We start from the raw sequence: 27,255 nt of genomic DNA, 5'->3' as shown, positions 1-27,255 counted from the left end.
TTAATGCTGCGCATGGGAAATTCAGGTATAGGTATAGGAAATTCACCACAAAATGTGAAAGAACCTTGATATATCTTTTTTCCTTCTAAAATACAGGCATTAGAACCAGAGAACCTCCCTTTAATGTAATGTGAACACTTTGTATTTTCTTTTGAAAGAAATTAATGTTCCCTCTGGACCCATGGGCACAAGGACTCACAGTATAATCTAGCTCTATACAAAGTCTTTTGATATATATTCAGGGATAGTTACTGTAGAGGTAAGCTAGAGATGCAGGAAATATGAAAACAAGCTTCCCTTAGATGTTCTAGGGCCACGGTTTTCCTGCTGAATTTTTATGACTGGGGTATATTTAGTGGGCTTCCCTGGTGTCTCAGATGGTAAAGAGTCTGCCTGCAATGCGGGAGACCTGGGTTCGATCCCTGGATCGGGAAGATCCCTTGGAGAAGTAAATGGCAACCCACTGCAATATTCTTGCCTGGAAAATCCCATGGACTGAGGAGCCTGGCAGGCAAAGAGCTGGACATGACTGAGTGACTTTCTCACACACACACACACACACATTTCGTGAAGACCTTGTAAGAGCTGGTTAACATGTTACAGCAGATAGAAACTCCTCACGTGGTTGTTGTCATTGTTCAGTTGTCCAGTTGTATTCAACACTTTGTGACTTCATGGACTGCAGCACACCAGGCCTCCCTGTCCCTCACCATCTCCCGAAGTTTGCCCAAGTTCATGTCCAAGAATAAACATCAACACCTTAGGAATCAGTGAACTGAAATGGATGGGAACGGGGAAATTTAAACGGGGAAATTTAATTCAGATGGCCGTTACACCTACTACTTTGGGCAAGAATCCCATAGAAGAAATGGAATACTCCTCATAATCAAGAAAAGAATCCAAAATACAGTACTTGGGGGCAACCTCAAAAATGACCTCATGTGGTTAGCTCACCAGTATTCTAGGGAATCTGTAATTAAATTTATTTTTTATGCAGCCCGTGGACAGAGTTGATCAAATTCAGGCCCACTTCTCTTATTTGGGATTTGAGTCATCTTGTTGGAATCTATAATGCTTAGAATAGGGTCTAGCACACAGAAGGAAGAAAGGAAAAAAGAAATAAACAGAGAGAAGAAAGAAGAGCGTGGAAGAATGGGAACAAGGTTTCTAAGAAAGGAAAAAATGACCATGTACTTTGTGCCAGACACTATGCTAAGATGTTTGCTCATGTAAATCAAGCTGACACAAAGAACCTATCATCACAATAAGAATGATTTTAAAGTTCCCTTTATCACTGTTTCATAATTCACTCCATATAGTCATCCAACATTGAGTTCAAGCAGTATCCACACTTCCTCAACCACGTGGTATTTATTATGTGGAAAGACAGAGGTGATTCTGCTCACCCACATGCCTCTCAGGGAAATCTCCAGATCCCTTAACTAGGAAAATCAATCCTAAAAGAGGACAAAAGGGGTCTGCGTCACCAGCTATCCTATCAAGCCTACAGACTGGAATGATAACATTTATTTTAGAAGTTTTCCACAGAGTGTGGGTAATTTCAGATCCAGGGCAATGTCTAGCACATTGCCAACACTCAGGACATGTGAAGTAATAAAAGTGTGTTACTTCAAAACACTTGCTATTAAAAAAAAAAAAAAGACTAAAATATCTTCTACCCTTTCAACTCTGTTTCAGAGTTTCAGTTGTGTGAGTGATACTGTTAATAATATATGCCCATCTGTTACGGACAAAAGCTTTGTTCTTGTTGATTTAGTTGTTGTTCCTGTTCAGTTGCTCAGTTGTGTCCCACCCTTTGCTACCCTATGTAATGCAGAATGCCAGGCTTCCCTGTACTTCCCTATCTCCTGGAGTCTGCTCAAACTCATGTCCACTGAGCCAGTGATGCCCGTTGATTTACGGCATTTTATAATTCATGCACGGTTTCTCTACACATCCAAGAAGTAGTTGACTCCTGTCATACAGGTCTGTATCTCTAGGTGCTACACCTTTATCCTCAAGAATACAATACTTTGCAAAGTGTATTTTATATGTTATGTACACAAAAGATATTTACTAACTCATAATTTTAAATAAAAGTACTGCAGATTTACAGGCAACATATATTATGGTTGAAAATATTAGGTTAGCCAAAAAGTTCATTTGCATTTTTCTGTAACATCTTACAGAAAAAGCTTGAGGTTTTTGGCCAACCTCATAAACAACTTAATAAAAACAAATGTACACTATTTTTGTTTTGATTATCATTTACTATGCTAACTGAAGAAACTATTGGTTAATACTTGTGTTATTCGTCTGCTTGAGATTCTACATAAAAAGAATAGCCACGATGAGAAGACAGTGTTTCGTAAGTACTATAAAAGGCAGATGAATTAGCTAAATCTCCTCTTAAAGCTCGAATTGCATAATACTACATATTTTTTGTTGTTGTTGTTGAACTTTTCAGCGATGTTAACTGGTAAGAAAACCTAATATAGGCACTAAATAATGAAAATTGAAGAACTCATATAGTACCCAAGGAAATCTATAGATTCAGTGCAAACCCTGTCATATTACCAATGGCATTTTTCACAGTATTGGAACAAAATTTTTAAAAATTTGTATGGAAACACAAAAGAACCTGAATAGCCAAAATAATCTTGAGAAAGAATAGATCTGGTAAGTCATGTGCCCTGGTTTCTACAAAGCTACAGTAATCAAACCAGTATGGAACTGGCACCAAAAGGGGTGCATAGACTAGATACTATAAAACTCCTAGGAGAAAACTTAGGCAGAATGCTCTTTGACATAAATCACAGCCATACTTGTTTTGGCTCCATCTCTTAGAGTAATGGATATAGAAACAAAAATAAGGAAATGGGACCTAATTAAGCTTAAAAGCTTTTGCACAGCAAAGAAAACTATAAACAAAATGACAAGACAACTTAACAGAACAGGAGAGAGTATTTGCAAATGATGTGACCAATAAGGGATTAATTTCCAAATTATAAAAGCAGCACATGCAGCTCCATAAACAAACAAACAACAACAACAACACCTTCAAAACATGGCAGAAGACCTGAACAGACTTTTCTCCAAAGAAGATATACAGATGGTCAACAGGCACATAAAAAGATGATCAACATCACTAATTATTAGAGAAATGCAAATCAAAACTATGAGATACCACCTCACACTGGTCAAAATAGCCATCATTAAAAATATCTATAAATAACAAATCCTGGAGAGGGTATAGAGAAGAGAGAACCCTTGTATACTGCTGGTGGGAATGTAAATTTTTGTAGTCACCATGGAAAACAGTATGGAAGTTCTTTAAAAAGCTAAAGATATAATGCCATGTGACACAGCAATTTCCCACTCTTGGCCATATATCCATAAACATGAAAACACTAGTTTGAAAAGATACATGCACCCAATGTCCATAGTGACACTACTTAACAATAGACAATACATAGACACAACCTAAAATGTCCATTGACAGATGAATGGACAAAGGAGATGTGGTATACATACATACAATGGAATATTACTCAGTCATAAAAAAGAATGAAATAATGCCATCCGCAACAAAATGGGTGGGCCTAGAGATGATCATAATAAGTGATGTAAGTCAGACAGAGAAAGGCAGATATCACACGATAGCACTTAGATGTGGAATCTATTTTTAAAAGGATTAGCTTATTTACAAAGCAGAAATAGATTCACAGACACAGAAAGTAAATTTATGGTTACCAAAGTGGAAATGGAGGGGGAAGGATAAATAAAAGTTTAGGATTAACAAATATACACAACTACATATAAAATAGATAAGATAAACAACAAGGACCTACTGTATAGCACAGGAAACTATATTCAATTATCTTGTAATAACCTATAATGGAAAAGAATCTGCAAAAGTATACTGTATATCAATTCTACTTGCATAAGATATTATTAGAGAGATTTAAATTTAATCTTGGTATCAGTTTAGTAAAATAAACCTACTGTTTTATATATATTATCAAAGAAAAAAGCATTGTTAACATACATGCATGCATACACAATTTTCTTATTCCAGATGATTTGCCTCCTCCCCTTCCTTAACAAAATAATTATTGCATGTAAAAGAGGAATAAGCCAAAAGGTATAACATAAACATACCTATGTACTTGCAAGTCAGATTATTATGGTACCAAGAATTCATAGTATTGACTAAAGTAAAGACAAGAAGATAAGGTTATTTTATTGCTACTTTAAATATAACTCATTATTTAATAAAAGGAGAAGGAAATGGCAATCCACTCCAGTATTCTTGCCTGGAAAATCCCATGGACAGAGGAACCTGGTAGGCTACAGTCCATGGGGTCTCAAAGAGTCGGACACGACTGAGCAACTTCACACCTGACACCTGACTTAATAAAAAGTAATTCCTTTGTCCTCAACTGAGACTTAAAATATCAAGAATGGTGACAATCTCACCAGTCCTTTCTGAGAAAATGCTCACTGAATTTACTGTCACATATTCATTAGATACAGGGTCTTTAATCACTCCATTTCTCCCAAATGGTATCAAAAGAAATTATATCAAGAATCATAAATCCAATTTAGTCTAAGTCACAGCTGGAAGTACTTGATGTTTTTCATATCCACACTGAAAAAAGGGTATAACTTGAATTTTTAATCTCCTTAATCAAGACATGTTATTGAGGACAATTACAGAAGTCATATTTTCAATATTCAGCACCATACTATGAATGAGTTTCTGTCTGAGAACAGCTGGAAAACAGGTCTAGGAAATTTCTGGGCTGCTCAGTCAATAGTAATTTCTGTTGGGAGTGGTGGTGGTTGGAGGTTGAGTAAAACAGTGCCGGTATGGGGATCAGTGGACAGTTCACTTTGCAGTATATTTAGTGTTCACGGTCCCCTCCCACTAAAGGCTAGTGACAACTCTCCCCCTGAATCACTTCCTGCCTCCCACTGCTTTTCAACATGCTTGTAGGGGAATGGTGCTGCCTCCCTGTGGAAAACACATTCAACAGAGAATTCAGCTCAGGATGCGTGCATGCGTGTGTGCGTGCTAAGTGGCTTCAGTCCTGTCCGACTCTTGGCGACCTATGGACCCTAGCCCACCAGGCTCCTCTATCCTTGGGATTTTCCAGGCAAGAATACTGGAGTGGGTTGCCATGCCCTCCTCCGGGGAATCTTCTGGATCCAAGGAACTAACCAGCATCTCTTACGTCTTTTGCATCGGCAGGTGGGTTCTTTACCACTCATGCCACTTGGGAAGCCCCTTCAGCTCAGTATGTGCCATGCAATTGACGCTTTGATTCAGAAACAGCGATTCAGAGCTATTGTTTTCAAGGGCGAAGAAAATATTTTAAAGGTAAGAAAGATGCTTTAATTCATACAGTGTACTTAAGGAATGCTTTTCAAACATAACTATCATTTGTATAATGGTTACATGTGTCAGGCATTATTTTTTACTTCTTTTCATTTTAGGGTGAACCATAATGAAAAAAAAATTTTTTTGACAATGAAAAATTGTCAAATAGCTGTGACTGTATATAGTTCTCATATGATAGTGACTCTTTAATCCTCACAATAAGTTTATGACACCATCATCCCCATTTTATAGATGGGAAGCAGCGATACTGAGAGGCTAACTTGCCTAAGGAACGCAGCCAGTATATGGGGAAAGTAAGACTGAGATTTAAGTATGCATTCAGGCTTTTGGAGTTATTGCCCTTGACCCCTGCACAATACTACACCCATAACAGCCTCGTCGGTGCTGCCTCTTCAGACTGTCAGCTCTCAGAAGGCAGAAGCAGACTGGGAGAGGTTGGAAGAGCATGAAGGATAGAAACAGGTAGGTGAACAATGGAGAGGGCTTTGCAGGCAGAGAAGAGAGAGGTGAGAAATAGCAGGACCTCTGGAGGTTTCTATTAGTAGTTCAACAGATCAGAGGAAGTGGGTGTGGAGAAGAATGGAGATAAAATTTTCTAGTGAGGCAGACAGGAGGCTAGCTATCTAGCCTCCAGAAGGATGGACCCTGATGATCATTCAGGGAATCTGCTCTTTATCTTAAATACTCGGATGTATTAAGGCTCATATCTGCATTTTCAAAAAGAGAAGCCTGATTCCTAGGTAGAGATCACACTGAACTAGTCAAGAATATGTGAAGGCAGGAAATGGTGAGATTCCGAACAGAGGCCAGGCTCAAGGGCAGAGGACCAGCTCACCTCAACATACTCTGAAAAGAAGCTGGCTGCATAGCCTTGAGGAAGTTATTTAGTTTCTTTGTGCCTCAGTTTTCTCAGGTGTGGGATAAAAATAATAATATCAAGCTGTATTCCCTGAGTCATTTGTTCCTCACTCATAAATATTCTCTAGGATTTGCTTACTCTTCTTATTTGATTAACAAGACACTTATTAGCGTCTTGTGTCCTTAGGACCGCAGAGGGCAGGACACACACAGGTCACCCCCACCCTGTTCTGGGCTCAGGGGATTCTGCTCCACACTGCTTTGGAGGAAGAGCCTAGTCCCTGGCATGTGGCAAGGGGTCCGCTCACAGTGACTCTAAGTGGGGAATGGGGCTGGGGTGGGGCGGGGGAGGTGATACTGATGAGGGTTGAAGTTTGCTTGATAGGTGACATGAGCTAGACTCCTTACTGATAAGTCTGGGACCTAGGGTACCCGGGTGTTGCTCATTCCAGGTCTGCACTGCCAGCACGTAGGAATCCCAAGATTCAAGAGATGGGTTTTCCAACAGGAAGAGTCATCTGGAGTCCCGATTCACCCATTTGCTGAGCTGCCACTGACGCTAAGCGTACCCCACCCATCCTCTTCCTGCCCCTCCATCTGGACCCGCACTTTCTGCCTCCACACTGAGGGCACACAGCAGATCCTGTAGGCTCTGACAGTGCCATGTCTGCCTTCCTGGGTAACCCCACCCACCTGGACCAGGTCCTCGCCCCGGATCTGAGAGGAGTATATCGGAATTTTAATCTACCAATGTTCTTTTATAATTGATGCCGTATCACTGATAGTCTCTGCATGTCTATTCATAAAAGATTCCCTTTTGCTCCCTTCCCCAACTCACAAACATCCCACTCCTCTCTCTTCTTTTCCTATAGAACCTGACACCCGATGTATGCTGTTTTATGGTTTACTGTCCATCTCCCTTAACTAGAATGTGAGCTTGGTACAGAAGAGCCTAATTTTACTCAATACTATATTTCCAGTGACTAGAACATCGTCTGGTATTATGAGAAAGTGTCTTGTGACCATGTGCTAAGTGAACAAATGGATTGATGGCGGGATGGATGAATGAAAGAATGGATATTTTTGTCTAGAACTAGCCTTGTCCAAGGATGTCTCAAAAGCCAAAATTGCATCCACCAAGAGAATACATTTTCATCCAGTGAAACCTCTAGATCAGAAAGAAAATGCACTGGACATAATAATTCTTAAAATAAACTCTTTAAAATGTATATATCCATCGGATGGAGAGGGAGATGGGATGGGGGACCGGGATGGGGAATACGTGTAACTCTATGGCTGATTCATATCAATGTATGACAAAACCCACTGAAAAATTTAAAAAAAAATAATAATAAAATAAAATGTATATATCCTAGAACTTTTGTTTACCAGTAATGAGGGGAAAAACACCTTTTAAATAGCAGTGCTTATCTACTTAAAAATTACAATGAATTATACTTTTCTTCCTCGGCACCATTAGTTTCAGAAGAACGTGCCTTTGTATATATTTTCAAATCTACACCCAAGTGTTTTTCTTTTCACTATGCACTAAAATTTGCAGTTAAAATGTACGTTAATTTAAGTAAATTCAGCAGAATGATTAGACTAGGGAAAATAAAATTAATTATTCATGTCACCAGTAGTTTAAAATGCAGAGTGGTTATCAGGAACACACATAATTATAAGTAATGCAGTTATTTCTTAATAATGAAGCCACAGCTAAGGTTAATTAATATTTTTAATAAAAAATAAAATTTTGCTCTTTGAAGTTACAAAATGTTTTTTGTTAGCTTTAGATATTTTTCATGGAAATATGTGTGCACTCTGCTTACATTTTTCAAACAAATAGCATTAATTTTTTATGAGCCTCTCCAAAGCTGCCAGGAAGCAATAGCAGTGTCCAACACATTCAAACACTTTTTTTGTTTATACACTAATTTGGATTCTTTTTGGAACATTCTACAGGAACCAAATACCAATGAGTTCAGTAGGAAGTGAATATATATGTCCTGACAACCTACCAATGGTTTAAAATCCTCAATAGCACCTTTTCTTGAGTAGATTTGCTACCTTTACTCTGAATAAAATCTAACTGGAACCACTAACTTGTTCCAGTACATTTCACTCATACTTACTGATTCTGCCCCAGTCTGTAATTTAATTTCTTTCTAAGAGTTGGAAACTATAGTCCCTCCAGTCAAAAGCCAGAATCTCTCAAAGTCTTATTTCTCTCCTTTTTTAAGGTTTTTGAAATGAGATGAAAAGAAGATGAAAAACACTATGGATTCTTGAGATCAGGTAAGGAGATCAGAGTCAGTTTCTACTCTGAGTGTAAAAGACAGGGTTTCTCTATTTATTATTCTTATGAGGAATGATTTTCTTGCAAAGACAGATTTTAAATATGTTGTCAAAGTAGAGCATAATACAATTTGTGGACCAAACTGGGATGCTTTTGAGAGTCAAAAAAGGATTCTATTAATAATTACATTGATATACCACTGGGTACATGGGGCTTTCCTGCTGGCTCAGTGGTAAAGAATTCACCTGCCAAGCAGGAGACATGAGTTTGATCCCTGGGTCAGGAAGATTCCTGGGGAAGGAAATGGTAACCCACTCCAGTATTCTTCTCTGGGAAATTCCATGGACAGAGGAGCCTGGCGGGCCACAATCCATGGGGTTACAAAAGAGTAAGAAATAACTTGGTGACTAAACATGAACAATACAATTCAAGAGATGCCTAAACCCACTTATTTTAGAGAGATAGCAAGCAAGGCCAGAGTGCAGCGAGGTTAACCATCTTGTCCAAGATACTCACAAAGATAAGAGGTTGTATTGAAACTGGAAATCTGTAGCTGTGATCTTTCTATTACACCATACCTTCTATAACCAAAAGGCAATACCATGGATCCATATTGTCTACAGTATGTAAAGAACTTATAAAATATTCTTAATGGAAAGAACACAATGTTGCATAATATGATATAAAGCATAGACCAAAAGAAATGTCAAAATCTTGATCTCAATAGAAACAATTTCCTTTCTTTACAAACTGGCAATCAAAGGGAATTAATATTGTCCTTTGCATGTTAACTTGCTTTAACTCATTTACATAAAGCTACGTATACATTAAGGGCTTGGCCGGTGACTCAAGACGGTAAAGATTCCACCTATAATGCAGGAGACCCAGGTTTGATCCCTGGGTCTGGCAGGTTCCCTAGAGAAGAGAATGACTACCCACACTCCAGTATTCTTGCCTGGATAATTCCATGGACAGTGGAGCCTGGCGGGCTACAGCCCATGAAGTCGCAAAGAGTTGGACATGACTGAGCTACTAACACTTTTTTCACATATACATCATAGATTGCCATATTATTCAGACGAGCAGGGAACACTTAGCCATCAGAGATCTTGCGTGACACTTTTGCCTCCAACCCCAAGAAGGAAGCTCTCAGCATCCTGAAGAACTTTATACTGTCAAGAGTTTGCAAATATTCACTTTCTGAGATTATCCTTATAGAAAGTTTCTCTTTGTTAGGATGAGTGGGTCTTATGGAAACATTTAGATACTAAATATCATAAGCAAAATAACTTTTTGTGAATTTTATATAGTCCATATTAAAAAGTAGTACTAATACTGTCATATTCATATTTTTAAAAGTCATTTAATCAGAAGGATTGGTAAATGTATCCATTACTTCATGACATAGATCATGTCTTTCTAAAGTAAATATCAGTCTTAAAATTGATCACTATCAAGAGAAGAAAAACTTTTTTTTCTTTTTAAAGCATATTTACTTTTAAATAGGAATGTAAACAGAATCTTATGGGATGACATTTTGTGAATTCTCTTTTATATTCTTTGTCTCCGTGAAAACTGAAAAATACATTTCTCTCCACTACTTGCCCTGCAGAATGTCTGAAAAAACCTCATCTCATCTATCTGAAATGAATCCAATTTAATTCTGCTTGCCAAAAATCTGTTTCTATAGTTCTGAAACATGCAATCACCCTAAGGTACATAGGCACTGTAACTTAAAGTGGCTCTGTGTTATCACCGAGGAAAATACACGTTGATTGAGAAAACAGCCCAGTATGGCTTTTGAAAACTAAATGACCCTCCCTGGCATACAACTGATTAAGACAGTTGATAAAAGCAGGCAGTTATGGCCACTGTGGAAGGAAGATGCCTCATCCAACCTGCAAAAATGGGTCAAAGGTTACAGTCTTAGACTGAGCATTACAAATCACTTTCCTATTGAAACTTCCAAGACTGATAATTCTAGCAAACACTTAAATTCTGTATATATCAATAATTTCTTTGTAGTTGGAGGGCAGTTAAAAATCAATTGTGAAGTAAAGAAAATTCACAACAAATTAGCCTGCTATTCAAAAACAAGCAATTTGATTTCTTCCCCCATAGTCTCTCTTTCATACATTCACATCTTATTACCTGTAATCACAGACATATCCTCATGAGAGAACTTTAAAAGCTTTCAGTACAACTTTAAAACACTGTTGCCACAATTGAATATTTGTAGTATATTAATACAAATTAGTTAATTGCTACTATTGGTCTGTTGAAATCGGATCTAAAATATCTATTTTTTAATGAACCTAGTAATCTTTTATTTAAGTCAATACCTCCTCAAATGAACCAAGTAATCACTAATTGATTAGATTATTTACTTCCATAAACCATTGCTATTTTTAAACATACTATAGCTTATAATAGAGAGTCTTTCCATTGGCAATTAATGGGCAGTTAACTATTTTCCTTTTACATTAGTTAATATTATAAAATGCATAAATTTTAATTTCTTCATTTCTAGATGTTTAACTTGTAAATGAAATAGCTATTTTACACATATTTTCTTAATAAACAATTTCTTACTACATAGCAAGTACTATTAGATAAAGCATGTTAAAATGAGGCTGATACTTCTTTATTGGGGGATATATCTGGTTTACCTAAGAACTTAAGCAGCTGCAATTTCATTAATGATGAAGACTTCTGAGGGGAAAAAATCTGGTTAATTAAATTTTTATTCACAAGAATGTTTCAAAAAAAAAAAAAAAAAAAGAATGTTTCCAATTCTAAATGTCCTAGAATATCCTCTTCTGAATTACTTTGCTTAAAGGAAAGAGTTTATCATTGCTCTGTGTTTGGTTTTCCTATATCAGATTTGCCTTAATAACCCACTTATTGTTAAATAAGCCATACACAATAAACACAACAACAAATCATTAGTGAAGTAATATCTTCATTGAATTGTACAGTTCCTGTACTGTGTGACATTTAAAACTTTTTTTTCCCAAAAAATTTAGACAAGATTGAAAAATAAGCTCAGTGAATATTTTGGGTGAGGGCAGTTAGCCACATAATGTACAAAATATGTTGGCCCAAGACAGTTTTTAAATACCATATTTTGGGTCTTCGTACTCAGATAAACTAATAGCGCATTTTTCCTACCAACAGTAGAAGAGTAGACTTATCATTCATGACAAGATCCACATGCCTTCCAATTCAAACTTTTCAGGCTTCAAAATACAAGTGCTGTAGGTAATTTCTTTTTTTAAATTTTCAAAACTTGCTTTTATTTAATTTTGATGAAGTTTTGAGCTTGAACAAGGTCTTTCAGATACTTCATTAATTTACTTGTTCATTTAACTTAAAAAGTGAAAACCGTGTATAATGCTCAGACAATCCCCTTAGCTTGGTCTAGACCAAGGTTTCTGGATCAAGACCATCAGCCTAGCCACACACAAACCAACACAAAGTTTGTCAGAGTTCACAAGCCACAAACCAACATTTCATCTTCAAATTGAATCCATTATATTAAGCAAGTCTCAAAAAAGCCATAATGACTGAGATCAGAAGTAATACCATTCTAGAAAAGACACACACGCAGAAAAGTCCACTTTCATAGTCACAGATTCAAAATGAAGAAATGAAATCCAGGTGCTCACCTGGCTAACGGGTTCTTTCGTAGGGGGCTTTCCTCTTCTGGCTGTGCTGGCAGCCAGGGTCGTGGTGGTCTCCATGATCGACGTGGACATCTCTGACTGCATGGCAGTGGCTGTCGACTCAGTTGTCATAGAGGAAGGCACTTCACCAACCAGTCTCACATTTCCCACTATGGCGATGTTGGCATCATTTTCGGCTGCCATATTCAGAACTTTCAAGCCATTGTAGTAAAGCCCAGAGAGCTGACCCTGGAAGGGCTGGCCCTGCTCTTTCCCGCCAATTATTATGGTTGCTTGGCTATTGAAGATTGTGAGCTGACGCCCTGTAAAAATAATATTACATACATGCAAAAATGTTGATTGTGAACTCTACATTCTATAAAGGATGATAAAACAGATCTTTCATGGGGTGGATAATGAGAGCAATAAACTATAAGAAAGGCATTTGACTCATAATTCATTGCTTATAAATGAGGTGTCCATGAAATGCATAATCACTGGCAAATACTTATAAACTCTCAACTTATTGTTAATGTAGTGCCTTTGCTAAAAGACCAATCAAAGATATATATTGTAAATCAATTTTCAGTGGATCACTTTCTCTTTTACCTCAAGATCTTAAATCTAAATTGATAAATTAAAAATATGTAAGATATCTAACATTTCAAGTATTTGTTGTTCTAAAATTACCACTGGCAGAAACTAGTCTATAGCAGCTGAAATCTAATTTTAAATTTATGGCAAAAATTTCATAATTCACATAATGGCCACATGTATCCATATGCTCTTCTTTAGAAATGTTTAGTTTTTTGAATGCAATAGTCCATTGTTATTTGAATTATTCTACTTTTCTGGCAAATACACTGAAAAGAAACACATGGTTTACACTGAGTGTGTCAGAGACAAAACAAAGAAACAAAAAATCCAAAAAGATTTTTCTGATTGGCTTTCAGCAAGTCTATTAAAACAAAACAAATGAAAAAAACACATAGCTTCAGATGTAAAAAGCGACTTCAGGAATGATACACAAACCAATGGAGAAATTATGGCACATTTCCATCAAACAGCAATCCTCAGCAACAGTACCAAAATCATCAAATTGAGTATCCAGTTTTAGCAGATTGCTCTCTGTTCATAAAAAGCATGCACACAACTTTAAGTTCAGTTTTAATTAGGACTTGTTCCCAAATGCTCTTAGAAGGTTGTAAACGTTAAAGGGACTTCATTTTGACTGGCAATCCATATTGCCCACTATTTAAGATGCCTAGAGTTTAAAACCAAGAGTTTTTTGTTTGTTTGTTTGTTTGTTTTTCAGGACCATAATAAAGATATCAGAACTACATATATTTTAGTTAATAATTTAGAGGCTGGAACATGTAATATAATCTATGAATGATTTATCATTTTGGGTTAATGCTTGCTGTGAGTACCTTCATAGATTGAGTTAGTGGATTATATTTAACAGTCCCTTTAACCTTAAGTTAACAGGGTAAGATTATTAAACAGCTGGTACGTCTAAAAATGTATAGAAAGTATTATACAAGGAATGCAAATATTACTATCTACATTTTACTGTTTTAAATCTGTTTTTAATTTAGTTTTACGGAAAATTTATTTTTTATGTTTATTAGTGTTACAATGAAGTACTACTTGGTTATGTTCAAATTATTTTTTTATTTGAAGTTTTAATCAATGTTTTTTACCTTTGTCGAGTAGCCATTCATCAACTACTCGACCAAGTCGATATGGAATTCGCTGTCTAGCAATCGCCAGGCGCTCGTTATCATTGTTTCCTTTAAAGTTTAAAGAGACATTTCATTGGTTAAAATCTGTAAGGTCAAAGGTTAAAAGTTAATACTTAAAGCTTGAGCTATACAGTTGCCACATGATTTTTTGAAATTTGGAATTTTAAAAAGTTCTACCTAGAACATTTCATGTTTCAGACTTGTCATTCATTCATTTATTTTATTTTAGCAAACAAAATTATTCCTATGTTAATTGAAAATTAGAAATCTGCATTTGAGCTAGGTTATTAAAACTTATGTTATAGACAGACCCGAACAACCAATTTAAACAGCATATAATAGCTTTACAAAAAAATGACCGTTGATCTCAGGGTTTTGTCTTTTTGATGTTTCTTATTAACTAGTTAAACATGTTCAGGTGAAACAGGTTTAAGTTTTCAAAATACATTCAATCTCTTATTCCAGATTAGTAATTTATGAACACCAAACTTAATACCATCTTTGGCACACTGAAGCATCTAAAATAGGCCTCTCATACTTTATGTCCTATTCAGAAAAGAGAAATTCTTACTCATCTCCTTTAAGGAAACCACAAAGTCCGAATAGTTCTTCTTTATTCCACAGAAATTGGCTTATCAACCACTTGGACATCATAAGGGAATACATCTTGCATCATCCAAATATGTTATGATAGGAAAAGGCTTTGACAAAAGTGACTTTATTTGAGTGTCCTTCAGTTTCTTTTAAAGCTTGACATGCTGAGGCGTATAACATTTGAAAAATAATTATATACTCAAATATTTGCTTTTTATTAAACTATTCTAAAAAAGGCATGATAGCTTCAGGAACAAACACAAACCACAATAGTGGTCTGTATTCATAGCTCTAAACTATGTAGGAGCCTTGATTCTTTGAACAAAAAATTAATCTGATAAAAACATAGTTTAAAATGACCTTGAATAATGCCTGCAAATAGATGACTGTTTTCCCGATCTATAAAGCACTTAGGAAGAATCTAGGCTTCCATCTCAGCACTCAATTGTGTATATTGCCAGAAGTTTTTCTATTCTATGAAAATTAGTTAACATGGAATCTTGCACTAAGGAATTTTAGTAATAGCTCAGATGGGAACTCAGAGGTGAAAGAAATGATGAATGGTAGTACTGCCCATAGGAAAAGACTAGAGCATTTTACTGGGAAAGATAAAAGATATAAATTTTCTTACATTTAGAATAATTAATATGTTTCCTTGGGCTAGTCTTATTGTACACTATACTTACCACAAAAACCCCCCCATGATATTGGTCACATACTTTTAGAGAAAGAGAAAGAACTATCATTTAGACTCTATCAATTTGTCTTCTGAAGTTTTACATGAGTGAAAATATTTCATACATTAGTATTTAATTGAAAGTGCAAATCTCAAAATGGAATCACATATACAGCTTTAAAAAAGCACATATGTATTTCTCTGTATCATGAAGTTGTTAAAATGTTAGAATATTTTTTCCTATGGGAACATATATTGGTATATTGATAATTTTCTAAAAAGGATAATATAGCCTAAATTCCAAATCTATCTTCATTTTCAAAAAGTGTGTTCAATTTACATTCCCTTTTGTGTGCCTATATACATATATATTTGGAAAAATATACTAAAATTTAATATTGGTTGTCTTATGGTAGCACGTTTATTGATGAATGTGTTTTTGACATATATGATTTATGTAATGAACATGCTTATGTACATAATTTGATAAACTATTTTCAAAAACACATAATCTTTGCTCTATGGACTTCTTTGTTGACCAACACGCATACCAATTTACACTGGCATAATTCTCCTGACAACTTTATAATTATGTAGCTCTTTGTCCAAGTTTTCATGCTAGTGTGTTCCCATCATCAGAAATGATTTAAACTTCCCTCAGACACCACCCAAGTCCAGACTGCAAATCACCTCTTGCCAGTTACTACTACAATATACTAATAGATCTCTCTGGATCCTCTCTGCAATCAGTCCCACCCATTCTCCACACTGACAGCCACTACCCAATCATGCCACTTGTCTATTGTAACCTGCTGTTGCCTTTAGGATAAAATATCAACCAACATGATGAGGTTTATGAGGACTTCCATGATCTGGTCTCTTCCCACCTCCCCTATCTCATCTCATAGTGGTCACTGCCTTGCTCTCTTCTTTCCATCCTCATGGAAACTGAGACTTCTTTCAATTCTTCTAAAGCCCTCCTTTCACCTCTGGACTTCTTCACTTGTACTCTCCTCTACTTGAGTTCCCTCACTCCCATCCCATTCTCATCTTTCCTTAGCCAAACATGATTCATTAAGGGAGTCTTCTTGGCAGGAACATTAGTTCTCAGGAGGTCTTCACAGACACTCTCAAGTTAAATCAGGACACTTCAATAAATACTTTCCTCGCACTTGATATATGCCCTATAGAAATTAAGAACTGACCTTGCAATTGCACATTCAATAACTGTTTTTTCTCTAAACTCTGAAATTCCATGAGATCAGGTATTATTTGTAGTGATTACTGTTGTGTTCTCAGTGTGTGCACAATACCTATCATACAAACTCCAAAGCAATGTTTGTAGAATGAAGTAATAAAGGAAATCTTGTTTTATATTCTGATAGCTTCCGTGGCACCATTATCTCATCTTCACAGGCTAACAACATTCACAAGAAAGCAAACACTTGTGCCCAGAGGATAGACTGCATGTAGCTAAGCTTCTCTTTGTACTTTTCAAAGGAAACATTTCAATTATAATTTTAGGTCTTTAATGATTTGAACATCCATTTAGTCAATCAGTTCATTATTTTTTAATAATAACTGCCCCGTACCACAAAGTAGATAATCATAGTTATCATTAGCAGGGAAAGTAGAGAGAAATCTTCCCAGGTGACTCAGTGGTAAAGAATCTACCTGCAATGCAGGAAATGCAGGAAACACAGGAAACATGGGTTCGATCCCTGGGTCGGGAAGATCCCCTAGAGGAAATGGCAACCCAGTCCAGTATTTTTGCTTGGAAAATCCCACGGACAGATGAGCCCAGTCAGGTTACAGTACATAGGATTGCAAAGAGTTGGACATGACTGAGCATACACACACACACACACACTCAAAGTAGAGAGAAATGTCTTACACAATACAGATGGAGGGAATAGATGGCTTTTGAATGATTTTGAAAAGAGTGCATAAAAACACACGAATACATACATACACATGCATACACACATAGAGTTTGCCCTCATACCTTTAACTGGCACCCACAGAACAATTAGCATGATTGCTATAGCACAATTTAAATCAGCAATAGCTTTTGAAGATTCTTGATGAGACTCAGCTTAAAACAACAACAACAAAACACTCAATTCCCAATGAATAGCAAAGAGGTGATCTAACAAGAAGAAAAAATTAGAGTAGGCAGCAGAGATAGGTATAAAATCACACAATGATATTTAAGAAAGATAGCCATACAAATGGGGTCATACAATCCTATAACCCTCAAATTTCAGATGCCTTTTAGTTGATAATAATTTTTAAATTGGAATATTTGATTTTGAAATCCAATTTGTTGTTGTTCAGTCGCTAAGTCATGTTTGACTCTTTACGGCCCCACAGACTGCAGCACACCAGGCTTCCCTGTCCTTCACTATCTCCCAGATTTTGCTCAAACTCATGTCCATTGAATTGGTGACATCATCCAACCATCTCATACTGTCATCCCCTTCTTCTCCTGCCTTCCAAGGACAGACTTTATTCTTGGTGTAATGGATAGGAAATTAGATGGTGCTTACTTCACTATATGTTGACTTTATTCTCTAAATTCTTTGTTCTACTAGAATAAAAAATTAATGTCTTTTCTTCAAAAATAAATATAAATACATTCAGTTCAGTTGCTCAATCATGTCCAACTCTTTGTGACCCCATGGACTGCAGCACGTCAGGCTTCCCTGTCCATCACCAACTCCCAGAGCTTGCTCAAACTCATGTCCAATACATTATTGACAAAGACACATCTAATTACAGTAGAGTGACAATATCCTTCTAACAGATGATTCCCAAACTCCTTCTAGTAGTGGGTAAGGAATAGCTCAGACTGTTTTAGTTTGCTAGGAAAAAGCCCACACTTTGCCTCTACGTCATGATTTTCATTAACAAGTGGAACATGAAGTCATAAATTAGGTATATTATTCTAAGATATTGGGCTTCCCAGGTGGCATTAGTGGTAAAGAACACACCTGCCAATGCAGGTAAGACGCTAAGAGACCTGGGTTTGATCCCTGGGTTGGGAAGCTGCCCTGAAGAAGGAAATGGCAACCCACTCCAGTTTTCCTGCCTGGAGAATCTCATGGACAGAGGAGCCTGGCGGGCTGTATGTCGTCCATAGGGACACACAGAATCGGACTGAAGCAACTTAGCGGCAACATTCTAAGATATTGCCCTAAATGCATTTCATCCCTTTAGAAACTCATGGTGCTATATTATTTACAACATATTCAGTAACTCTGTGTGATTGTGTTAATTTTATTTAATCTTTTCCACATTTTGGTATACTTCTAAATTTTACATGCAATATAAAGGACATAAAAACAGCCCATTTAATCAGGAAAGGTCAAAGATAAATATCATTTCTGATGACCTTTTCTTTTCTTTGGAAAGTGTTGAGATTTGATACCAAGTGTGTTGGGATGCAGAAATATTACATGGGCTTTCTCTGGACAGTCAGAGGTTGCAGGTTTATACTGATAGAAGATATTTTTTACAAAGAAAATGTATCTGAAAATCCAAATCAAGTCAAAGGTGAGAAGCAATTTTCATCTTCAAGTATCCTAAGTCCAAGGTGAGAATCAAACAGTAATGACCCACTTATCTAAGACTTTCTCATTTTGGAATTATAAAAATGGTCCAAGTAGAGTTTTCAACTTTTTAAAAAGCATGCAAATCAACTGCAGCAATCTATCGGGCAGATAAATTAGGTTTATAGAAACAGAGCTTCTCATTGCATAAAGGATAATAATTTAGTCACATACTTCCTTTACTCTAATAAAAGTGGAATGAGGTTTTCCTTTTGATTTATGTTCTTTATTCTTCAGTTAATTTTATATGGGTGAAAATTGGTACCTCCACTGAAAATGTCACCAGTAACATGTATGTCTCTGTTGAAGTAATTTTTAAGCAATAAAAGAATATGTTTATTGGTTTATTTTTCTTTAAATTGAAGGATTTGGTAATTTTTACTTAATAAACTTAAAAATTGAAATATTGATTTCTAACATTGTATCAGTTTCAGGATTCAGTATTTTTGACAGGAAGCAGGTCCCATGTGGGGTTTCTCTGGTGACTCAGTTGTAAAAAGTCTGCCTGCTAATGCAGGAGACACAGGTTTGAACCCCAGGTGGGGAAGATTCCCTGGAGGAGGAAATGGCAACCCACTCCAGTATTCTTGCCTGGAAAAACCACTGGATAGAGAAGCCTACTGGGCTACAGTCCACGGGGTGGCAAAAGAGCTGGACGTGGATTAGTGGCTAAACAACAAGGCTCCACGTAGTAATACCACTACCAATCAATAGGTTCTAGCTCTGACTGGTGTGGCCACTTAGGTTTAAGGTACTATGACTCAGTGGTAAAGAACTTGCCTGTCAATGCAGGAGATGTGGGTTCGATCCCTGTGTCAGGAAGATCCCCTGGAGAAGAAAATGGCAACCCACTCCAGCATTCTCACCTGGAGAATCCCATGGACAGAGGAGCCTGGTGGGCTATGGTCCACAGGGTTGCAAAACAGTCAGACACGACTTAGCGACTAAAAAACAACAAGCTATGTATAATGGGGCATTTCAAACAAGGTTCCACAGGTGAAGAATAGAAAGGAAAATCTGATCATTCAGACTTCAGAGTGTAGCATCCTCAATTTTGATTGAATTCTGGATAGTTTTACTTTCCCATCTAACTAATAATATTTGGTTACAGCATAGTGTATTTATTTATTTTTTATAAATCAGCAGATGTCAAGGAAATGAGTAATTTCACAGAATCAAGGTTAGCAGCAAGGAGTAATAAAACTCAAATCCTTGACTTGGAGTTAAACTTCATGGTGGGACTCAGAAAAATAAGGGAATAAAATTGTAGTCATATTTTTATGACTATTGGTCAGGAGAGACAAACTATATGAACTTCGCTAACATGTTTTTCTACTCTCATTTTCATAGATCTCCCTTGATGTGTAATTTCTCCTTGGAAATAAAAGTGGCAGTTTTTGATATGACATAGTAATATACTTGGAAAACAATAAGGAAAAGCAACACTATGAACCCAACATTTATTCAGAATAATATGAAAGTGAAAACAAAGATATTTGCTTCTTTTGAAGGCTTCTTAATTCCTGCTCTTTTAAATACTGGGAAAGGAAACACAAAAGGGTTCCTAAAAGTTATACATACGTCCAGAGAAGCTTAGGAGTCAGCTTTTAGACTTTGTTTGTAATTGAGACCATGGCATTTGGATATGCCTAGACCCATAAAGCAAAGTAAAAGTATAATACAGTTTTGAAAAATTAGGTGTTAAAAACAGAATTATCATATAATTTCCAACTAAATGCTGTACTAGTAGTTGTTATACTAATCATACAATATAGCAGAACCTAATTTAGCTAGCAATATTCCAAATAAGTAGATTTTGAACATAATTGATACTCCCAAAGGGACAAAGTTGTGAAAAAATGTAGATGTTCTAATGAAAATATTTGTCCTGTGTATTACATAATTTGCTATGATTTTTGTTGGGTACATAACAAACATATACATCCTTTGGCTTCTGACTTCTCCAGTTTCATCTTGAAACCATGTATTTCTAACTCTTTAAATTCAAGTCACTGGACTTCTTTCAATTTCTACAAACAAGCTAATCCTCTGATGCCATTCACCTTGCTTTGCAAATTTCCTGCATCTCTGTATACACCTCAGCAACCCCACTCATTCCAACACAAACACACATACATGCACACACATCTGAGTCTGGCCAACTTATTTCTCCTTTTGATATTATTTATTATTTACCATAATTTATATATAATATAAAGTATCATATAATTTCTGATAAATAAATATATTATTTATGGTAAATTCACTTTATGGCTGGATTTCATATTGCCTTTGTTTTTCCTTCCTTGTCTCTTATCTCTGCTCTCATGCCACTCGTCGATGTCATGGATCCATGTCTACTCTTCCTAGACATATCTTACATCACCAAAAGTCTTTACTTTCCTTTTCTAGTTCCAGTAGTCAAATCCTTTGTTTCTTTAGTATAGCTTAGGTAGACTTTAGGAACCAATCTGATTCAATGAAGTCAACATACAAGCACTGACTGTGTAGTCAAAGTACTGTGTCAGGCACATGTGCTTAGACTTTGGTTGGGGAGTCAAGGGCCAAATTAAGAAAGTTAGATGGAAATTCAACATAATGCATGACTTGGCATACCTATACAATAAACCACCATTTGAATTATAGTTGCCACAGAAGTTCACAGAGGAAAATGGATTAGAACAAAGAAGGTGTGACAGAACACAAAGGATTTTACCTAGATTGCAAATAATCTAAATTTTATTGAAATTACAACCAGATAAAAATGGATTGTAATGTGGATATTAATCTTCAAAAGGTTGATAAGTAATTATTCCCTGTAACTTCATAAAGCTCTACACTCCTACATCTACTTTATATATTTATACATTCTCTAACAGAATGTATTTTGACTCAAAGTAATTACAGATATGAATAAACATGGTTAAAATACTTTTGTCATGCAAAGTGAAACATGTAATACACACAATATTAGGACTATTAAGTAAAACACTATGTCAGTTGGCAAGAATTTGTGGGTAATATGCAGAAATGAAAATATTTGTGTTAGGATGGAGGGATGATGAGTGATCTTTTTCAAAATTTAATTGAATATTGTTGATATATTTATAAGCACTGTAATTTTGCCCCTACTATTTCTTAAAAAAGAAGCATTTTCTACAAATCAAATGTAATATCTTAACACAATGTTATAGCAACAGAGGGTGGCACACCCAAGTGCCCTGCCAGTCAGCCCACTTATGCAGCTGAAGAAAGAACAGACTGTTTAAGTAAGGAAATACTCTGTTCATGACTAATGCTTCACAGGCAACCCAGTTCCTTCTGAGAAATAGCAGGCCTTTGTATCTAGTTAAATAATATCTTCATGTTAGACTGCTATGATGCTGGACATGGAAAACCACAAGCTATCTATGTAGGCTTCAACAGTGCTTCGGTGAAGAAATTAGAAGCTTAGCACATTTCTAACTGGCTTAAGAAATTTCTCCCTTCATGTCCCTCTGTTATGTGGCAATACATTAAGATATCTAGTGTGCTTTAATAGAAAGATTTTTAGGAGCATATGTTCCTACTAGCTGCTGCTGCTGCTAAGTCACTTCAGTCGTGTCCAACTCTGTGCGACCCCATCCCTGGGATTCTCCAGGCAAGAACACTGGAGTGGGTTGCCATTTCCATCTCCAATGCATAAAAGTGAAAAGTGAAGCTACTTACATTCAAAAATTTTATTTCAGATATTGTTCCATCAAAAGAATTAGAAATAAAGGTAACCTTGTGAACTTCGGGTCTCATTGCCTATGTGTAATGAACAGTGATTTATAGGTTCTTCCCTAAGGCATCTAGGCCGTTGGATTCCTAATACAAAAACAAAAACAAAAAAACTGGAGTATCATATGGAAAACCAGCAGTGGAAAAAAAAAAAAAAAAAGAAATGAAAGCATCAGGGAGAAGCAGATAAGAAAATATAGAACATACTCTGATAGATTAAGGGTCATACTCTGTTATCATGCATACTAAAGAGCTCTTTTGTACTAGCTGTGTTGAAACAGACAGGACCACTGATGGATATCACTCAATGGAGAGAATAAGAAAAATGAAGTGTAAGAACATCTCCACATTACCTTACAAATGGCATTTTGCAATTTTCCCAGATATGAGAACCTTATGCCCTTTCTAAATCATAATGTCAACATTTAAGCTTATCCACCCTAATAAGAACTTACATATATACTCTCTCAGCCTTCTTTTCCCAGTTATTTATTTCTGAAAATCAGAGAAGTACGTGTACAGATGGATTTTCTACCTCCTCATAGCAACCTTGACTTTTAGTCTATTCTTCTTAGTATTTAGACTGGTCTGTGGGAGAGGAAATAAGTAAATGTCTCAAAGATGGTCTGATATAGCCTGCAAATGGTATTGAGAAAGTTCCTTATCCTCTAGTGAAAAAAAAAATATGTCTGATTTCTACTGCATTCTAACCGTTTTCAATGGACTTCAATCTCTCTCTTCTAAAATTAGAATGCAGGGAGATTTTTTTTTTCTTCATTTAGAAAGATGGGATTTCTCTACTGTATACAAGCTATTTAAGATTAAATGCCCTGCAAGCACAGAGGATACACTAAGATACAGCTGTTGGATCAATGCCAGCCTCTTCAATTTCATAAAATACAAAACCTCTTAAATAAAATCATTTTTCTTTTGTAGGCAAATAGAACACTGTGAATTTGAACTTAAAACCCTAATAACTTTCCCTCAATAAAATTTTGTTTTGGTTGTCAGCAATTATTTCCTAGAAGAAAGTGCCAGTGTGATCAGATTCATTGTAGAATGAGAACTCTTGGTATTTAAGATATTGAACTCTAATGCCTGGGTTCAAATCCTGGCTTTACTATTAACTTTACTATTAACTAGCTGCGTAACACTGAACCAGGAGCATAACACCTCTGAATAACAGTTTTGTTATCTGTAAAATAAGTGTTTATAAGAATAAGTGACATGATACTTACAATATATAAAAATCTCTTAAAAAAATCTCTTAGTACAGTGCCTTGCACAGATAACCATTCAGTAAATATTAACTCTTACATTGTGATTGTGTCATTATTTGTCATCTGGTAAAATCTGCTTAATATGACATATCTAGAAATATAAAGGTCATGGAAATTGTTTCTCACCCATCTGAGCTCAGGAAGGTAGCTGAGGTAGGTGTAAAAAGAGTGGAAAACTGATCTATTTTTCTTTCCTAGGACAAATAAAGGTCAAGGAACTAGACTTATTATAAGTGATGTCCTGAACCCCATAGGTGCTTTGTCAAAATCGCTGCAAGCAAAGTCAGCTCCTTTCTCAGAGGTTTATGCATGACTACCTGTAAGCCAGTGGGTACAACTGAAAGGAGGTCAAAGGAAAAAGACAGTTTAGGGGTCTACCATCTGTTCTGTGCAGCAGTGTAGTAACAAAGCTGCTCCTGGAATAAGAAAACATTTGATATCACTGAGGTCTCTAAATGGCATTTTAATCTGTATATTAACATGTCTAAGAGATATACTGCAAATAGAACGTCTTTAACTCTTCTTCCTCTCCCCCCAAAATGCTTGTGGCAAAGAAGGGTCATAGAAACTATAAACAGAAGTGGATACTGTGTGGCCTAAAGCAACTTAGTCCTACTATCTGTAACATGAGGTCAGTGGACGGTGGAGACCCCAAGACATCGTCAATGCTGATGACTGACAGCCCCAAGTTTAAGGTAGAACCAGGAAGACATGCATTATGCCATCTGTTAAAACATGCTATCTGTTGGGTTTTATGATGGATTTATTTTAGAGCCATTAAAAACAAAATATCAATGTTTCTAATACTGAAAATTTCGTTGAAGCATATGAAATCTTTGAATTGGCAAGGTTTTTTCTTTTCTTCCACTTGCTCTTTTTATTTTTTTTAACTATCTCATAGTGCTTTGGGAAATGTATGAAGACTTTCAATCGTCCTAAAGAGAGACTTTTATAATTAAACCATTACATTTTTTCCAATACTTTTAATGTTATAAGCTTGTCTTCTTTCTTCTTTCAGCTGAACAGACACACACACCTCTCACCATGTAGACAGTCCTCTTGCTTCTTTCTAACCACCCACCAAAGCATGTCACTGCTCTGACAGCCATTTCAAGAGGAGAAAGGCCAGCAGAGATTAGATTTAAGGAGCTTTAGATTTTATAAAAAGTGGGTAAGAGACTAGGAGAGAGAGTATATTATGACATTTGAAAAGAGAAGAGGTTTACCTCCTCTTTGTCTTAAATGCTTAGCACTAGAGAAATGAGAGGACAATTTTAAGAGGGAATCTAAAGCACTTCTTCAAATCAACTGGTGCCCTTTACAAACCTCTTTGTCCCAAATTTAGCTAAGTAAAATCTTTTCTCTGGTATCTCAAACACCTGTGATCTAGGGAACTGTACTTTGGGAGGTATTTCTGGCTCAGGAAACATCCTCATGAGACTTCCCATCCAATAAAATCTGATAAGAACAGAGTTGAAAATCTGCCGGTAGTGGCCCAAGTCTAACTCCTGGTGTGGGTGAAAATCATTAATTGAGATCCAGGCATCCCACAGAATGCAGTAGGCAGAGTAGTCTCATTGCATCACTGCAAATAAGGCCATGAATTTCTCCACTGCCCTCAGTATTCCCCTTTAAACTTATGCCAACTGTGACTTCTAGTGGATTCCTACACAGAGAATGGAATGGAGAGAGGATCAAAAGTATAAAAACATCCAACAAACTTTAAGCTGATGCTCTATTAGTAAGAACAGCTGGAACTGATCCACTCACATGTTCTCTATGTCATTCTACAAGCCAGCTCCTCTGTAGTTACATCATGTCATTTGCAAGGATAGGGCTAAACTAATTGGGCCATACAACTCTGACGTAATTAACACCATTAAATTCTTTCCTTAAGTCTCTGAAATCTAACTGGCAACTTGCAGTAACTTCAGTGGAAATCAACAGTTTGTAGTTCTCTTCCACACAAGAACCCTTCAAACACTTCCAAACTGCTATGACTTGTGTCCCCCCAAAATTCATATGTTGAAGCCCTAATGCCCAGTACCTCAGAATCTGACTATATTCAGAGATAGGGCTTTAAAAGTTATGATTAAATTGATTCCTTTCTGCCGTGTGAGCCACCCAGTCTGTGGTATTTTGTTATGGTGGCCCTAGCAAATTAATCTAGGGATGATTTAAAATCATATATTGTTGGTTTATTCAAAGACCTTTAGTGGTAAGCAGATGTGACTGTATTTTGCCACTCATTGCCAAAAGGGCTAGAAATAAGTACTTTTGGATTTGCAATTTAATACAGCACTTAAAAAATCATATCCATTTTAATTTCTAATTCTGGTTAAATAATTTATCTTATCCTTTTTTGCATTTGCTGCCTATCATAATATTCCGCAACACAATTCTGGTAGTTAAACATAGTTACCAGAAAAAGTCTACCAATTTACATATTGCATTATATATATATATATATATTTCCCCAGGTGGCACAGTGGAAAAGAATCGGCCTGCCAATGTAGGAGAGGCAAGAGATGTGAGTTTGATCATTGGATAGGGAAGATCCCCTAGAGTAGGGAATGGCAACCCACTAAATATTCTTGCCTGGAAAATTCCATGGACAGAGGAGCCTGAAGGGCTACAGACCATGGGGCTGCAAAGAGACACGACTGAGTGCGTGTGCTCGTGCATGACATATAGAACAACTTTTACAGTCAAATAATTAAAAATTAAAAAAATATATATTTGAAAACCATTTTCTTTAGTTTGTGACTCCTATAGCTTCATGAGCATAGACCACTGCAGTACTATTAAAAACATAGTGTTGGCATTCAACTTCTAATGCATTTTAAAAGATTCCATTCCAAAAAAATTACTGCACAAAATAAATCTCTACTAATATTAATGGTTCAATAAGGTAAGATTCTTTTATTGAAATATACTGGTTTTCTTTAAATTAGCAAATATTTTGAGATCACCAAATGTTTACTGTGCCCACTTTCAAAACTGTAAATCAATTCTAAGTCCCAGAGGACATAGCCTATGTTACTCATACAAATTTCTATTCTTAGAAACTGCCTGAGAAGTCTTTTAAATAAACACAAAAATGATTCTGTGAGACAGTAATTAGTTTTTGCGACTTGCCAAATAGCCATACCAACAGCAACAAAAAATAGCAACTTTGCCTGTTAACTTGATATACTTATCATGTAATCAAAACTGGATGGATATCTTACTCTATTATCATTCTCTTTTAGGGCTTATCACTAAAGAATGAGCCAGGGCCAATTTTCAAACATCTGTGAAGTAGCGCTGCCATAGGGTGAGATACTCTGCTGGAAGTTCCCAGGGACAGTAGAAGGCCTGG

The 27,255-nt window shown here is 36.2% G+C and overlaps 1 protein-coding gene across 22 annotated transcripts in view; it reads right to left on the bottom strand.

Moving 5' to 3' along the window:
• The window catches only part of NRXN1 (neurexin 1), a 1,155,776-nt gene that overhangs the window by 130,938 nt on the left and 997,583 nt on the right, over positions 1–27,255 (bottom strand). For 13 of the 22 annotated variants that reach the window (XM_065927345.1, XM_065927343.1, XM_065927347.1 and 10 more), the window contains 2 exons: positions 13,930–14,019; positions 12,230–12,549 (listed from right to left, as the gene is read on the bottom strand). In XM_065927345.1, coding sequence (XP_065783417.1) covers positions 12,230–12,549; positions 13,930–14,019 — 410 coding nt within the window. The remainder of the gene's footprint in view (positions 1–12,229; positions 12,550–13,929; positions 14,020–27,255) is intronic. The other 9 variants (XM_065927359.1, XM_065927358.1, XM_065927357.1 and 6 more) reach the window with 2 other exon arrangements.

This window comes from Muntiacus reevesi, chromosome 3 (genome assembly GCF_963930625.1).
Source record: "Muntiacus reevesi chromosome 3, mMunRee1.1, whole genome shotgun sequence".
In the NCBI taxonomy this organism is placed as follows: Eukaryota; Metazoa; Chordata; class Mammalia; order Artiodactyla; family Cervidae; genus Muntiacus; species Muntiacus reevesi.
The sequence above is the reverse complement of the archived record's forward strand: the minus strand, read 5'-3'. Positions and strand labels throughout refer to the sequence as shown.